This window comes from Bombina bombina, chromosome 6 (genome assembly GCF_027579735.1).
Source record: "Bombina bombina isolate aBomBom1 chromosome 6, aBomBom1.pri, whole genome shotgun sequence".
NCBI classification, from domain to species: domain Eukaryota; kingdom Metazoa; phylum Chordata; class Amphibia; order Anura; family Bombinatoridae; genus Bombina; species Bombina bombina.
The window spans coordinates 91,353,061-91,370,360 of NC_069504.1; the positions used below are offsets into that span (position 1 = coordinate 91,353,061).

The 17,300-nt window shown below is 44.1% G+C and overlaps 1 protein-coding gene across 1 annotated transcript in view; it reads left to right on the forward strand.

Annotated features, from left to right (window-relative positions):
* The window catches only part of PCLO (piccolo presynaptic cytomatrix protein), an 876,537-nt gene that overhangs the window by 818,074 nt on the left and 41,163 nt on the right, over positions 1 to 17,300 (forward strand). Inside the window, exon 26 of the mRNA XM_053719164.1 lies at positions 6,315 to 6,382. Within this exon, the coding sequence (XP_053575139.1) occupies positions 6,315 to 6,382 (68 nt within the window). The remainder of the gene's footprint in view (positions 1 to 6,314; positions 6,383 to 17,300) is intronic.

Consider the following 17,300-nt stretch of genomic DNA (forward strand, 5'->3'; position numbering starts at 1 on the left):
GGGCCACTGGATTATGTGTGCCAGTCTGTGCCAGAACCAATTAAGTCCCCTGTGGGAAGACAGGATATATGGGATAAATGGCAGATGGAAGATATGTGCTTCCCTGCACCAGTGTCAGAAGGATCCCAAATTCAGTGTGAGGATGGGAAGTGGCAGACTGACTGTGAGAGAGAGCAGGTTGGAATGTAGCCCACTCTATAACAGAAGCAGCAGAGCCCCAGAATCCAGAGTGTATGGGGGAGGAGGGTACAGGATACACTCCCAGAGTGAGTGTGAAAGATTGTGAGTGACAGAGACCCCAGTAACCTCAGCTGTGACCTATAAACAGACTGCACAGACTAGAGGACAGAGACTGACACAGACTGCAAACACAGGGGGAGGAGTACAGAGAAGTGTATTTACACAGCCCCACAGTGCCATTCAGCAGATACACTGATAGGTGTGCAGAATCAGAGTCCCCAGCAGGCTCAGCAGATAGGACCCACAGTGAAGAAGAGGGGGACAGTTAGGGAATCCCCTACCAACCATAACAAAGTGCAGGAGTACAGAAATTCTAATCCAGTGGAAGGGCAAGAGCCCTGGGTAGTTAAGCAGCAACTGACAGCACACAATATGTTCAGAGAGCACACAATATGTAGCAAGACCCTAGGCTTCACAGACACCTCTGTAACAGGGGATGATGTACCATTCAGGGACAAGATGCAAGCCTTATTGGGGGAGGTACTTGCTAAACCCAGAGATGCCAATGCCATATTCCTACAAAAACAGTTGCAGGATTTTACTGCCAGAGAAGGAGTGTATGAGATAGGGAAAAATGTTTTGTACTAACACACATGAGGCAGAACAAGCTACAGGCTTCATGGGAGGGTCCCTGCAATATATTAAATCAGCTGAGTAGAGCAACTAGTGTGTCATTTTTAAATGGAGGGCATCATGATGGCAAAACTGCTATGTGCAATTTGTCTGGCAATGGCGTTATCACCACAAAGGGAAGCTCCCTTTGATACGCAGCTGGAGTGGCTTGTGGCCACCCCCTTTTGCGTCTCTTATTGGGGGAGGTGTCACGAATACCTCATGATTTAGCTGCTAAAGGGTTAATTCTGTTTAGCCTGTGAGCTAAAAAACATTTGTTTTTCAAGAAGAACTGTGTCCTGTGTTTGTGTTTTCTTTGAAGTCCTAGGAGCCTCATAAATACTCTGTAGTATACACAGAAGAGACCTACCTTTATGGCTCAAACTATCAGCAGAGGGCATGATACAAAACAGTGCCTCTTCACAGAAACTGATAAGGTCAATAAAAGGACATGGGTATAGTGTAGAAATGTGTTTAAAACTGTTATGACATTAGCTGAAGGTAAATATGACAACCCTGTCATACTTGGTATCAAATTGAAACTAAGAGATTGCTTTCCTGCTTATATGAAAATAGATTTACCTAGCAGAAATTTGAATGTGTTCTATAATTTCAGTCAAGGTTAGGCCCATAGTTATCAAGGTCTGTCGGACCTGATCTGACAGACCTTGCTGAATACGGTGAGCAATACGCTCACCGTATTCAGCATTGCACCAGCAGCTTACAAGAGCTGCTGGTGCAACGCCGCCCCCTGCAGACTTGTGGCCAATGGGCTGCCAGCAGGGGAGTGTCAATCAAGCCGATCGTTCTCGATAGGGTTGAATTGTGGTGATGTCTGTCCGCCTGCTCAGAGCAGGTGGACAGGTTATGGAGCAGCGGTCTTTGTGACCACTGCTTCATAACTGCTGTTTCTGGCGAGCCTGCAGGCTCGCCAGAAACACAGGGCATCAAGCTCCAATCGGAGCTTGATAAATATGCCCCTTAGAGTTTATTGAAGGTCATAAAAGATAGCCCCTGCAAGGAGGTTTATTTTAATGTGTTTATTTTGTGTTTGATGCACATTTTGTTTTAACTGTTAGACATTACCCTATGGGCTCCATTTATTAAGCAGCGAATGCTGCTTCTGAGGCCCATCGTTTCTTGCTCGCCTGAAACAGAAGCTTAAGAAGCAGCAGTCATAAGACCGTTACTCCTTTACTGCTGCCCGTGGCAGATTGAAATCATCCTGATCCAATATGATCGGGATGGTTGACAGCCCCTGCTAGTGTCCGATTGGCCGCCAGTGAGCAGGAGGCGGAAATGATAAATGCAGACAGCTTATGTTATCTGCATTTAGCGATTTCGAGTGGACATGATTCACTATAGCGATTCATGTATGCTCGCCATTTAATAAATTTACCCCTTGGTCTCCACTCGTGCAAACCAGACACAGGCTAATTTTGTTTGCACGTTTACTTTGAACTTGTAATATGTGTTCTATTTAGCGCAGGCACATATTGCTTTTTGTGACTGGCGCTAACAATAGCGCACCACTTGTAATCTATCCCAAAATATGTATGTCACGAATACCTCATGATTTAGCTGCTAATTCTTTTTAGCCTGTGAGCTAAAAAACATTTGTTTTTAAAGAAGAACTGTGTCCTGTGTTTGTTTGTGTTTGTAGTATCTCTGTAGTATACACAGAAGAGACCTTTATGGCTCAAACTGTCAGCAGAGGGCAGGACACAAAACAGTGCCTCAGTCACAGAAACTGAAAAGGTCAATAAAGGGACATGGGTATAATGTACAAATGTGTTTAAAACTGTTATGACATTAGCTGACGGTAAATATGACAACCCTGTCATACTTAGTATCAAATTGATTCTCCCAATGAAACTAAGAGATTGCCTTCCTGCTTATATGAAAATAGATTTACCTAGCAGAAATTATGTGTTCTATAATTTCAGGCGAAGACTTAGAGTTTATTGAAGGTCATAAAAGATAGCCCCTGCAAGGAGGTGGGGTCAGGCAACTTGATCTCTGGAAAATATGTATAAGATCTTGTGTTTTAACAAAGAAAGGGTCATTCTCACAAGGGAAGCTGTTCTACAGAGTAAGGACCCATTGCTTCATGCCATCTCCCTGGCACACAAGATTCCAAAGACTAGTACAGTATACAGTTTCTATTTTTCCTCTTTTTAATTTAAAAAAACTGTTTGCTGTGTGTAATTTTACTTGTAACAAATTTTTATTAATAATGCATTGTGCATAATAAATAATTTATTTATTAAGCTTTGGCCTTTGTCTAATAATTGAGCCACATTACTGAAAGAGACTATTAGAACTGTATAAGAGTATTAGAACTGTATATTTTAGGTTATTTTCTGCTAAATTGTATTCTGAGAGTTAATGTGTAAGTCTGGGTTTTCCCTTAGGATTTTCCCTTTAATAAATCATAAGTGGTGGCAGCATAGTTCGTTTAGTGTGTGGGGGCATTAAAGGGGAATTTTGGGCATTTCTTTTAAGTCTAGTACAGTGTTGTTAACCCTTGCACCCACTGAACTAAGTCATAAGCTTGCCTGACGTGGCCAGATTGTGATATATTAGTGACAGTAGAAGGGGTCTGATAACCCTTTCTGTGCCAAACAAGTGACTGGCGCAGGGTTGGTTAACCTTGGTCGTCACAATGTAAAACATCTCGCCCTCTGTTGATTTGAAATCCCTTTCTGGGTATTTGTTTATTTGTATCTTTCTGATTAATATTTTTCAGGGCCCCCCACAATATGTGTCTAAAAATACATTAGAATAGTATATTTAGGGCTAGCTTACAAGTTTTGCTCAGGTTTTTGTGACCGCAATCATGATCGTGTGAGCGCAAATTGCGATTTACACTAGAATAATTACCACAACTTCAGAGCTGTGGTTAACTGTCTCGCAAGATTAAAGTGTCACAAAACACATCAAAAATACATTACAAACTACACTTACAATACAAAAAATCAGTGAGGGACTGACAAAAGGGTACAAATATAGCACTCTATGAACGTTGTTATTAATGCAAAAAATTGGGAAATTAAAATATAACTTTTACTAGATCAAGTTAAAAACAGGGGATTGACAAACATCATTAAAAGTATAAATTTGGATCCACCACTTATTAACCAGGAGTGTGTCAGAAATTAACGGTATTAATAGATATAAATCAGTAATGTGTGAGGTATCCCACTCTCTATATTAGTGTGGGCAGCACAATACTTATCCTTATGAACATAGATATTTAGGAGTTACATTTCATTAAACGGTATTAACAGGTAATTTAATATCTAAGTTCACAACTCCTTACAACCATAGGTAAAGATATTTCAGTGCAAACCATCTAGATGTTTATGAATAACCACCAACAGCCTATCTGACCTTCTACTTGTGATAGCGTAATTCACTGTAATTTATTAGTGGCCTCCAAACCTACCTTGAATCAGGAGTATTGTCACCTTATATGAGTAATATGCCAAGAGATAATCTTGTCATTTGATTTACAAGAGACTCACATATACCTAACAAAGGTGTTTGTCTCTATTAACCAGCAGTGACAGTATCTGGTTAATAAGTGGTGGATCCAAATTTATACTTTTAATGATGTTTGTCAATCCCCTGTTTTTAACTTGATCTAGTAAAAGTTATATTTTAATTTCCCAATTTTTTGCATTAATAACAACGTTCATAGAGTGCTATATTTGTACCCTTTTGTCAGTCCCTCACTGATTTTTTGTATTGTAAGTGTAGTTTGTTCCCAGGTACAAGCACCTACCCCTAATAGACAATTCATATTACAGTATATCAATACCAGTAGGGGAACGTTATAACACACCATTAAGTGAGTAGTGCCATTGTCTCCTCTCCTTGAAAACTACACTTACACTCATAATAACACCATCTAATAAAAATGATAAAATAAAATATTGCACAAAAATGTTCTAAGGGCTCAAAGATATGAGATCTCAGGTGTTTGAAAAAAAAGGCAGGCAAAGGACTTTAACATACATACATACATATACATGTCTACAGATGGATATGTATGTATATATATATATATATATATATATATATATATATATATATATATATATATATGTTTATATGTGTACATATGTATTTATATGTGCATATATGTATTTACAGACATAAGTATACACATATAAACACATAAATACATATGCATACATATATAGACATTTATAGCAGTGCATTGGAGCCTTTTGCAGTTAGGCAGATGAAAACATGTAAAAGCTTATTTATGCAATATTTATATTTTCAATTAAAATATGCGATCGGGTAAGCGCATATGAAAATATGCAATCGTGTTTGCGCGCAAGTTGGGTTCTAGGTTTTTTTTCCACTTTTTTTCTCCATTGACTTCTATGGGGGAATAGGTTATTGTTTGCGCAACAGTCTATTTGAGCTAGAAGTAAGCTGTTTGTGCTCATCGGGTTAGCGCGAGAGGGATAACTTTTAACTTTCAACTCATAATACCAGTGCAATCCCAAGAGCGCAATAATAAGTTTAATTCAAGCATTAGCGTTATAGCGGAAGCGCAAAATACCGCGCCACTTGTAATCCGGCCCTTAATGGTTTGTGTACAAAAATCCCCATAAACTTTAATGGCGTTTTTCTGATGAAAATCATTAGATACGTTATTTTTTACAAAAGGTAATAAAGTATGTGTTTTTATAACATATTTATTAGTAACTTATTTCCTATTTCATTCTTAACTTAAAATGGGAATATATTCTAATTTTATTTTGAGGCATTACCTTTAGCAAATGTGTGAACATAATGTATTGTGATCCCCTGCCACTCCTGTCATTAGTGAATATTAGTGAATAGTAGCAATACATAGTATTAAATTATTATTATTATTATCATTATCATTATATTCTATTACTGTATACAATATAATAATAATGATACTAATAATATTTGACAATGGATTGATATAGGAGGAAGAGGGCACTATTCCAAATAGCTTACAATCTAAAGGTTAGGGGTGCAGACTGCTGTCATATAGTGCATGCTCCTGAGCCAACCTACCTGATTTTCAACAAACAAGTACATTTGATAAATTAAAGTAAATTGGGATTTGTTTTAATTCTACAGTCTATATGAACAATATGGGTTAATGTCCTTTTAACCCTTTAAGTGCGGGTGACGACACATGGATGGCACACCAGTTATGTTCAGCTAGCTCCCAGTTGTGCATTGTTTGTCCAGAGCTGAATTTAACAATGTGCAGTGGTTAAACTCAAAAGAACAGGTGCAATAAGGTGCAATAAGTAACTGCTATAACTCATTAAAGCATTTCCATTTTTGCAGCTTAATGTAGCTTTAAAGTAGCAAGTTTCAGTTATTGTTGAATTATAAATAATCAATATAGACTAAGACGATAAAATATTCTATACTCAATTTTATTTTTGGTTTTGTGACAGAGGGAAGATGAACCAAAATGGACAAGACCTGGTTTCACAGTCTGGAATTGGTCTTGGTGATAATGAAGGTAAGAAATAATTCTTCTTCTGCCACTACCTCATCTATATATAAGTAATAATAATATTCTTTTATGCCCTGTGTATTGTATTACTCATTTATTAATCTGAAGCGTAACAGAAACATACTTGTCAGATATATTTGTTTGCTTTAAGATTTAGTGTATTTTTTATTCCTTCTTAACATTAAAAAGAAATGAAACCAATTTCTATCATGATTCAGAATTTAAAAAAAAATCCATTTAATTTCTATTAACAAATTTACTTAGTTCTCTTGCTATCCTTTTCTAAACAGCAGGTAGGCTCAGGAGTGTACAAGTGTCTGGGGATGATATGCAGCAATTTTACAATTATTATACATTGTAAAAACTCTGCTGCCATCTAGTGCTCAAAAGCTTTCTTGTAAAATTGGTGCCATGTAGTTTCTCCAGACAAGTGCACGCTACCTACCTACGTATGCTTTTCAAGAATACCATGACAACTAAATCATTTTGATAAATCAGAAACTTTTTAAAACTGGATGCTCTGTCTGAATCATGAAATAAAAAAATTGGGGTTTCATGTCCCTTTATTATGTATCTCATTTCTAATGAAGGGAAATGAGTGTGAAAGTCCCTGTGAGTTGTGAGCTTCATAGAAAATAATGAAACAAATTTGAAAGTAGCTTCTCACAGGGGAACGTGAGAGCACCCAGCACTGCTAAAAACCTTTTGAAGTGAAAAGAAATCAAACTCTAATATTTCAGATTAGTTTAACGCCAAGTTGCTTATTGTTTGTATAGATTACTTGTTTAGTGCGTTTAGTAAATGTGTTTTGTATTGTGATCCAAAGTGGGCAACACTAGGCAGAGCAGCTCCACAAGCTCACATAGCAGAGCAGCTACACAAGCTCACATAGCTTAGGGCACTAGGCAGAGCAGCTACACAAGCTCATGTAGCTTAGGGCACTAGGCACAGCAGCTACACAAGCTCACATAGCTTAGGGCACTAGACACAGCAGCTACACAAGCTCACATAGCTTAGGGCACTAGGCAGAGCAGCTACACAAGCTAATGTAGCTTAGGGCACTAGGAACATCAGCTACACAAGCTCACATAGCTTAGGGCACTAGGAACATCAGCTACACAAGCTCACATTGCTTAGGGCACTAGGAACATCAGCTACACAAGCTCACATAGCTTAGGGCACTAGGAGCATCAGCTACACAAGCTCACATAGCTTAGGGCACTAGGAGCATCAGCTACACAAGCTCACATAGCTTAGGGCACTAGGAGCATCAGCTACACAAGCTCACATAGCTTAGGGCACTAGGAACATCAGCTACACAAGCTCACATAGCTTAGGGCACTAGGAACATCAGTTACACAAGCTCACATAGCTTAGGGCACTAGGAACATCAGCTACACAAGCTCACATAGCTTAGGGCACTAGGAACATCAGCTACACAAGCTCACATAGCTTAGGGCACTAGGAACATCAGCTACACAGGTTCAAGTAGCTTAGGGCACTAGACAGAGCAGCTTCACAAGCTCACTTGGCTTACGGTTCTAGTCACAGCAGCTACACAAGCTCACATAGCTGAGGGCACAAGACAGAGCAGCTACACAAGCTCACTTGGCTTAGGGCACTAGGCACAGCAGCTACACAAGCTCACATAGCCTAGGGCACTAGGCAGAGCAGCTACACAAGCTCACATAGCCTAGGGCACTAGGCAGAGCAGCTACACAAGCTCACATAGCTTAGGGCACTAGGCAGAGCAGCTACACAAGCTCACATAGTTTAGGGCACTAGGAACATCAGCTACACAAGCTCACATAGCTTAGGGCACTAGGAACATCAGCTACACAAGCTCACATAGCTTAGGGCACTAGGAACATCAGCTACACAAGCTCACATAGCTTAGGGCACTAGGAACATCAGCTACACAAGCTCACATAGCTTAGGGCACTAGGAACATCAGCTGCACAAGCTAACGTAGCTTAGGGCACTAGGAACATCAGCTACACAAGCTCACATAGCTTAGGGCACTAGGAACATCAGCTACACAAGCTCACATAGCTTAGGGCACTAGGAACATCAGCTACACAAGCTCACATAGCTTAGGGCACTAGGAACATCAGCTGCACAAGCTCACGTAGCTTAGGGCACTAGGAACATCAGCTACACAAGCTCACATAGCTTAGGGCACTAGGAACATCAGCTACACAAGCTCACATAGCTTAGGGCACTAGGAACATCAGCTACACAGGCTCAAGTAGCTTAGGGCACTAGACAGAGCAGCTTCACAAGCTCACTTGGCTTACAGTACTAGGCACAGCAGCTACACAAGCTCACATAGCTTAGGGCACTAGGCACAGCAGCTACACAAGCTCACATAGCCTAGGGCACTAGGCAGAGCAGCTACACAAGCTCACATAGCCCAGGGCACTAGGCAGAGCAGCTACACAAGCTCACATAGCTTAGGGCACTAGGCAGAGCAGCTACACAAGCTCACATATCTTAGGTCACTAGGCACAGCAACTTCACAAGCTCACGTAGCTTAGGGCACTAGGCAGAGCAACTACACAAGCTCACGTAGCTTAGGTCCCTAGGCAGAGCAGCTGCACAAACTCAAATAGCTTAGGGCACTAGGCAGAGCAGCTGTACAAGCTCACATAGCTTAGGGCACTAGGCAGAGCAGCTACACAAGCTCACGCAGCTTAGGGCACTAGGCAGAGCAGCTACACAAGCTCACATAGTTTAGGGCATTAGGCACAGCAACTACACAAGCTCACCTAGCTTAGGCCACTAGACACAGCAGCTACACAAGCTCACGTAGCTTAGGGCACTAGGCAGAGCAGCTACACAAGCTCACCTATCTTAGGGCACTAGACAAAGCAGCTACACAAGCTCACATAGCTTAGGGCATTAGGAAGAGCAGCTACACAAGCTCACATAGCTTAGGGCACTAGACACAGCAGCTACACAAGCTCACATAGCTTAGGGCACTAGGCACAGCAGCTACACAAGCTCACATAGCTTAGGGCACTAGGCACAGCAGCTACAAAAGCTCACATAGTTTAGGCCACTAGGCACAGCAGCTACACAAGCTCATGTAGCTTAGGGCACTAGGCAGAGCAGCTACACAAGCTCACATATCTTAGGGCACTAGGCAGAGCAGCTACACAAGCTCACATAGCTTAGGGCACTAGGCACAGCATCTACACAAGCTCACGTAGCTTACGGCACTAGGCAGAGCAGCTGTACAAGCTCACATAGCTTAGGGCATTAGGCACCGCAGCTACACAAGCTCACATAGCTTAGGGCACTAGGCAGAGCAGCTACACAAGCTCACGTAGCTTACGGCACTAGGCAGAGCAGCTGTACAAGCTCACATAGCTTAGGGCATTAGGCACCGCAGCTACACAAGCTCACATAGCTTAGGGCACTAGGCAGAGCAGCTACACAAGCTCACATTGCTTAGGGCACTAGGCAGAGCAGCTGCACAAGCTCACGTAGCTTAGGGCATTAGGCACAGCAGCTACACAAGCTCACGTAGCTTAGGGCACTAGGCACAGCAGCTACACAAGCTCACATAGCTTAGGGCACTAGGCAGAGCAGCTACACAAGCTCACATTGCTTAGGGCACTAGGCAGAGCAGCTGCACAAGCTCACGTAGCTTAGGGCATTAGGCACAGCAGCTACACAAGCTCACATAGCTTAGGGCACTAGGCACAGCAGCTACACAAGCTCACATATCTTAGGGCACTAGGCTGAGCAGCTACACAAGCTCACGTAGCTTAGGGCACTAGGCAGAACAGCTACACAAGCTTATGTAGCTTAGGGAACTAGGCAGAGCAGTTACACAAGCTTACATAGATTAGGGCACTAGACAGAGCAGCTACATAAGCTCACATAGCTTAGGGCACTAGGCAGAGCAGCTACACAAGCTCACGTATCTTAGGGCACTAGGCAGAGTAGCTACACAAGATCACGTAGCTTAGGGCACTAGGCAGAGCAGCTACACAAGCTCACATAGCTTAGGGCACTAGGAACAGCAGCTACACAAGCTCAAGTAGCTTAGGGCACTAGACAGAGCAGCTACACAAGCTCACGTGGCTTAGGGCACTAGGCAGAGCAGCTACACAATCTCACGTATCTTAGGGCACTAGGCAGAGTAGCTACACAAGCTCACGTAGCTTAGGGCACTAGGCAGAGCAGCTACACAAGCTCACGTGGCTAAGGGCACTAGGCAGAGCAGGTACACAAGCTCACGTAGCTTAGGGCACTAGGCAGAGCAGCTACACAAGCTCAAGGTAAGCACAAAAGAATATCTAACCTGGTTAGTGCGGAACGCTGCTCACCTTTAAAACTTTCCCAAAGGTTTAAATGTTACTTGAATTTGTATAAGGTGGCGCAAATAAATGCTGTTTCGACTTTAGTGGTGTCTGTTATTAATAAAATTAAAAGGAAAATTCTCTATATGAAAGTGTCCTCCTGGTGTATTCTATTTTAAGTTGTGTATGCAAAACAGGGGAAACCATTTTCACAGATTTCTATCTGTAGTATAAGAAACAGTATTGTGATAGAGTTTATAAAAAATCAATTTATTAATAATCTATGGTGTATACCTAGACAAAAACAAATCTAATATATAACATCCTTAATGCTAAAAATACTAAACACCGGTGTTGGTATACTATTGCTACAATATAGGCCAGTTAAAAAACAATAGTTTGATCGATATATAAAATAAAATAAGTCTAGACTTTGTAAAAAACAGTAGCAATTAAAACAATTGAAACTAATTAACAAATCTTCCTGTACAGTGTTAAACATGTCTCTACAAGTTACACTTATAAGAGTATACACAGACCTCAGAATAAGCTTTGTATTAACACTGTATAGGAAGATTTGTTAATTCGTTTCAATTGTTTTAATTGCTACTGTTTTTTACAAAGTCTAGACTTATTTTATTTTATATATCGATCAAACTATTGATTGTTTTTTAACTGGCCTATTTTGTAGCAATAGTATACCAACACCGGTGTTTAGTATTTTTAGCATTAAGGATGTTATACTGTTTCTTATACTACAGATAGAAATCTGTGAACACGGTTTCCCCTGTTTTGCATACACAACCTAAAATAGAATACACCAGGAGGACACTTCCATATAGAGAATTTTCCTTTTAATTTTATTAATAACAGACACCACTAAAGTCGAAACGGCATTTATTTGTGCCACCTTATACAAATTCAAGCTACAAAGGCTCACTTGGCTTAGGGCACTAAGCAGAGCAGCTACACAAGCTCACGTAGCTTAGGGCACTAGGAAGAGCAGCTACACAAGCTCACATAGCTTAGGGCACTACACAGAGCAGCTACACAAGCTCACATAGCTTAGGGCACTAGGCAGAGCAGCTACACAAGCTCACTTGGCTTAGGGCACTAGGCAGAGCAGTTACGCAAGCTCACATAGCTTAGGGCACTAGGCAGAGGAGTTACGCAAGCTAACGCAGCTTAGGGCACTAGACAGAGCAGCTACACAAGCTCACGTAGCTTAGCGCACTAGGCAGAGCAGCTACACAAGCTCACAAAGCTTAGGGCACTAGGCAGAGCAGCTACACAAGCTCACATAGCTTAGGGCACTAGGCACAGCAGCTTCACAAGCTCACGTAGCTTAGGGTACTAGGCACAGCAGCTGCACAAGCTCAAGTAGTTTAGGGCACTAGGCAGAGCAGCTATACAAGCTCACTTGGCTTAGGGCACTAGGCAGAGCAGCTACACAAGCTCACTTAGCTTAGGGCACTAAGCAGAGCAGTTACACAAGCTCATGTATCTTAGGGCACTAGACAGAGCAGCTACACAAGCTCACATAGCTTAGGGCACTAGGCAGAGCAGCTACACAAGCTCACATATCTTAGGGCACTAGGCAGAGCAGCTACACAAGCTCACATAGCTTAGGGCACTAGGCAGAGCAGCTACACAAGCTCACGTAGCTTAGGGCACTAGGCAGAGCAGCTACACAAGCTCACATAGCTTAGGGCACTAGGAACTGCAGCTACACAAGCTCAAGTAGCTTAGGGCACTAGACAGAGCAGCTACACAAGCTCACGTGGCGAAGGGCACTAGGCAGAGCAGCTACACAAGCTCAGGTAGCTTAGGGCACTAGGCAGAGCAGCTACACAAGCTCACATATATTAGGGCACTAGGCAGAACAGCTACACAAGCTCACATAGCTTACGGGCACTAGTCAGAACAGCTAAACAAGCTCACGTAGCTTAGGGCACTAAGCAGAGCAGCTACACAAGCTCACGTAGCTTAGGCCACTAGGCACAGCAGCTACACAAGCTCATGTAGCTTAGGGCACTAGGCAGAGCAGCTAGACAAGCTCACATATCTTACGGCACTAGGCAGAGCAGCTACACAAGCTCACATAGCTTAGGGAACTAGGGAGAGCAGCTACACAAGCTCACATAGCTTAGGGCACTAGGCAGAGCAGCTACACAAGCTCGCATTGCTTAGGGCACTAGGCAGAGAAGCTGCACAAGCTCACATAGCTTAGGGCATTAGGCACAGCAGCTACACAAGCTCACATAGCTTAGTGCACTAGGCACAGCAGCTACACAAGCTCACATAGCTTAGGGCACTAGGAAGAGCAGCTACACAAGCTCACGTAGCTTAGGGCAATAGACACAGCAGCTACACAAGCTCACATAGCTTAGGGCACTAGGCACAGCAGCTACACAAGCTCACATAGCTTAGGGCACTAGGCACAGCAGCTACACAAGCTCACGTAGCTTAGGCCACTAGGCACAGCAGCTACACAAGCTCACGTAGCTTAGGGCACTAGACAGAGCAGCTGCAGAAGCTCACATAACTTAGGGCACTAGGCAGAGCAGCTACACAAGCTCACGTAGCTTAGGGCACTAGGCAGAGTAGCTGCACAAGCTCACATAGCTTAGGGCACTAGACAGAGCAGCTACACAAGCTCACGTAGCTTAGGGCACTAGGCACAGCAGCTGCACAAGCTCACATAGCTTAGGGTACTAGGCACAGCAGCTGCACAAGCTCACGTAGCTTAGGGCACTAGGCACAGCAGCTACACAAGCTCACATAGCTTAGGGCACTAGGCAGATCAGCTACACAAGCTCACATAGCTTAGGGCACTAGGAAGAGCAGCTACACAATCTCACATAGCTTAGGGCACTAGGCACAGCAGCTACACAAGCTCACATAGCTTAGGGCACTAGGCAGAGCAGCTACACAAGCTCACATAGCTTAATGCACTAGGCAGAGCAGCTACACAAGCTCACGTAGCTTAGGGCACTAGACACGGCAGCTGTACAAGCTCACGTAGCTTAGGGCACTAGGCAGAGCAGCTACACAAGCTCATGTAGCTTAGGGCACTAGGCAGAGCAGCTAGACAAGCTCACATATCTTACGGCACTAGGCAGAGCAGCTACACAAGCTCACATAGCTTAGGGAACTAGGGAGAGCAGCTACACAAGCTCACATAGCTTAGGGCACTAGGCAGAGCAGCTACACAAGCTCGCATTGCTTAGGGCACTAGGCAGAGAAGCTGCACAAGCTCACATAGCTTAGGGCATTAGGCACAGCAGCTACACAAGCTCACATAGCTTAGTGCACTAGGCACAGCAGCTACACAAGCTCACATAGCTTAGGGCACTAGGAATAGCAGCTACACAAGCTCACGTAGCTTAGGGCACTAGACACAGCAGCTACACAAGCTCACATAGCTTAGGGCACTAGGCACAGCAGCTACACAAGCTCACATAGCTTAGGGCACTAGGCACAGCAGCTACACAAGCTCACGTAGCTTAGGCCACTAGGCACAGCAGCTACACAAGCTCACGTAGCTTAGGGCACTAGACAGAGCAGCTGCAGAAGCTCACATAACTTAGGGCACTAGGCAGAGCAGCTACACAAGCTCACGTAGCTTAGGGCACTAGGCAGAGTAGCTGCACAAGCTCACATAGCTTAGGGCACTAGACAGAGCAGCTACACAAGCTCACGTAGCTTAGGGCACTAGGCACAGCAGCTGCACAAGCTCACATAGCTTAGGGTACTAGGCACAGCAGCTGCACAAGCTCACGTAGCTTAGGGCACTAGGCACAGCAGCTACACAAGCTCACATAGCTTAGGGCACTAGGCAGATCAGCTACACAAGCTCACATAGCTTAGGGCACTAGGAAGAGCAGCTACACAATCTCACATAGCTTAGGGCACTAGGCACAGCAGCTACACAAGCTCACATAGCTTAGGGCACTAGGCAGAGCAGCTACACAAGCTCACATAGCTTAATGCACTAGACAGAGCAGCTACACAAGCTCACGTAGCTTAGGGCACTAGACACGGCAGCTGTACAAGCTCACGTAGCTTAGGGCACTAGGCAGAGCAGCTACACAAGCTCACATATCTTAGGGCACTAGGCAGAGCAGCTACACAAGCTCACGTAGCTTAGGGCACTAGGCAGAGCAGCTACACAAGCTCACGTAGCTTAGGGCACTAGGCAGAGCAGCTGTACACAAGCTCACATAGCTTAGGGCACTAGGAACTGCAGCTACACAAGCTCAAGTAGCTTAGGGCACTAGACAGAGCAGCTACACAAGCTCACGTGGCGAAGGGCACTAGGCAGAGCAGCTACACAAGCTCAGGTAGCTTAGGGCACTAGGCAGAGCAGCTACACAAGCTCACATATATTAGGGCACTAGGCAGAACAGCTACACAAGCTCACATAGCTTAGGGCACTAGTCAGAACAGCTAAACAAGCTCACGTAGCTTAGGGCACTAAGCAGAGCAGCTACACAAGCTCACGTATCTTAGGCCACTGGGCACAGCAGCTACACAAGCTCATGTAGCTTAGGGCACTAGGCAGAGCAGCTAGACAAGCTCACATATCTTACGGCACTAGGCAGAGCAGCTACACAAGCTCACATAGCTTAGGGAACTAGGGAGAGCAGCTACACAAGCTCACATAGCTTAGGGCACTAGGCAGAGCAGCTACACAAGCTCGCATTGCTTAGGGCACTAGGCAGAGCAGCTGCACAAGCTCACATAGCTTAGGGCATTAGGCACAGCAGCTACACAAGCTCACATAGCTTAGTGCACTAGGCACAGCAGCTACACAAGCTCACATAGCTTAGGGCACTAGGAAGAGCAGCTACACAAGCTCACGTAGCTTAGGGCACTAGACACAGCAGCTACACAAGCTCACATAGCTTAGGGCACTAGGCACAGCAGCTACACAAGCTCACATAGCTTAGGGCACTAGGCACAGCAGCTACACAAGCTCACGTAGCTTAGGCCAGTAGGCACAGCAGCTACACAAGCTCACGTAGCTTAGGGCACTAGAAAGAGCAGCTGCAGAAGCTCACATAACTTAGGGCACTAGGCAGAGCAGCTACACAAGCTCACGTAGCTTAGGGCACTAGGCAGAGTAGCTGCACAAGCTCACGTAGCTTAGGGCACTAGACAGAGCAGCTACACAAGCTCACGTAGCTTAGGGCACTAGGCACAGCAGCTGCACAAGCTCACATAGCTTAGGGTACAAGGCACAGCAGCTGCACAAGCTCACGTAGCTTAGGGGACTAGGCACAGCAGCTACACAAGCTCACATAGCTTAGGGCACTAGGCAGATCAGCTACACAAGCTCACATAGCTTAGGGCACTAGGAAGAGTAGCTACACAAGCTCACATAGCTTAGGGCACTAGGCACAGCAGCTACACAAGCTCACATAGCTTAGGGCACTAGGCAGAGCAGCTACACAAGCTCACGTAGCTTAGGGCACTAGACACGGCAGCTGTACAAGCTCACGTAGCTTAGGGCACTAGGCACAGCAGCTGCACAAGCTCACATAGCTTAGGGCACTAGGCAGAGCAGCTACACAAGCTCACATAGTATAGGGCACTAGACAGAGCAGCTATACAAGCTCACATAGCTTAGGGCACTAGGCAGAGCAGCTACACAAGCTCACGCAGCTTAGAGCACTAGGCACAGGAGCTGCACAAGCTCACATAGCTTTTTTTCCTACCGCTGCTTCCAAACAACGCTGGTATTTAGAGTTTTCTGAAGGGCTGCGTTAGGCTCCAAAAAGGGTGCGTTGAGCCAATTTTACCGCCACTTCAACCCTCAATACCAGCGTTGCTTACGGTGGCGGTAAGCTGGCAAAACGTGCTCGTGCACAATTCCCCCATAGGAAACAATGGGGCAGTTTGGGCTGAAAAAAAAGCTAACACCTGCAAAAAAGCAGCATTAAGCTGCCAACGCAGCTCCATTGTTTCCTGTGGGGAAACAATCTCTAAGTCTGCACCTAACACCCTAACATGAACCCCGAGTCTAAACACCCCTAACCTTACACTTATTAACCCCTAATCTGCCGCCCCCGCTATCGCTGACACCTGCATTATACTATTAACCCCTAATCTGCCGCTCCGTACACCGCCGCAACCTACATTATACCTATGAACCCCTAATTGGCTGCCCCTAACATCGCCGACCCCTATATTATATTTATTAACCCCTAATCTGCCCCCCCCAACGTTTCCGCTACCTAACTACACTTATTAACCCCTAACCTCGCCGCCACCTACATTATCCCTATGAACCCCTAATCTGCTGCCCCTAACATCACCGACCCCTATATTATATTTATTAACCCCTAATCTGCCCCCCCAACGTCGCCGCCACCTAACTTCAAGTATTAACCCCTAATCTGCCGACCGGACCTCGCCTCTACTATAATAAATGTATTAACCCCTAAAGCTAAGTCTAACCCTAACACCCTCCAAACTTAAATATAATTTTAATCTAACAAAATAAATTAACTCTTATTAACTAAAGTATTCCTATTTAAAACTAAATACTTACCTGTAAAATAAACCCTAATATAGCTACAATATAACGAATAATTATATTGTAGCTATTT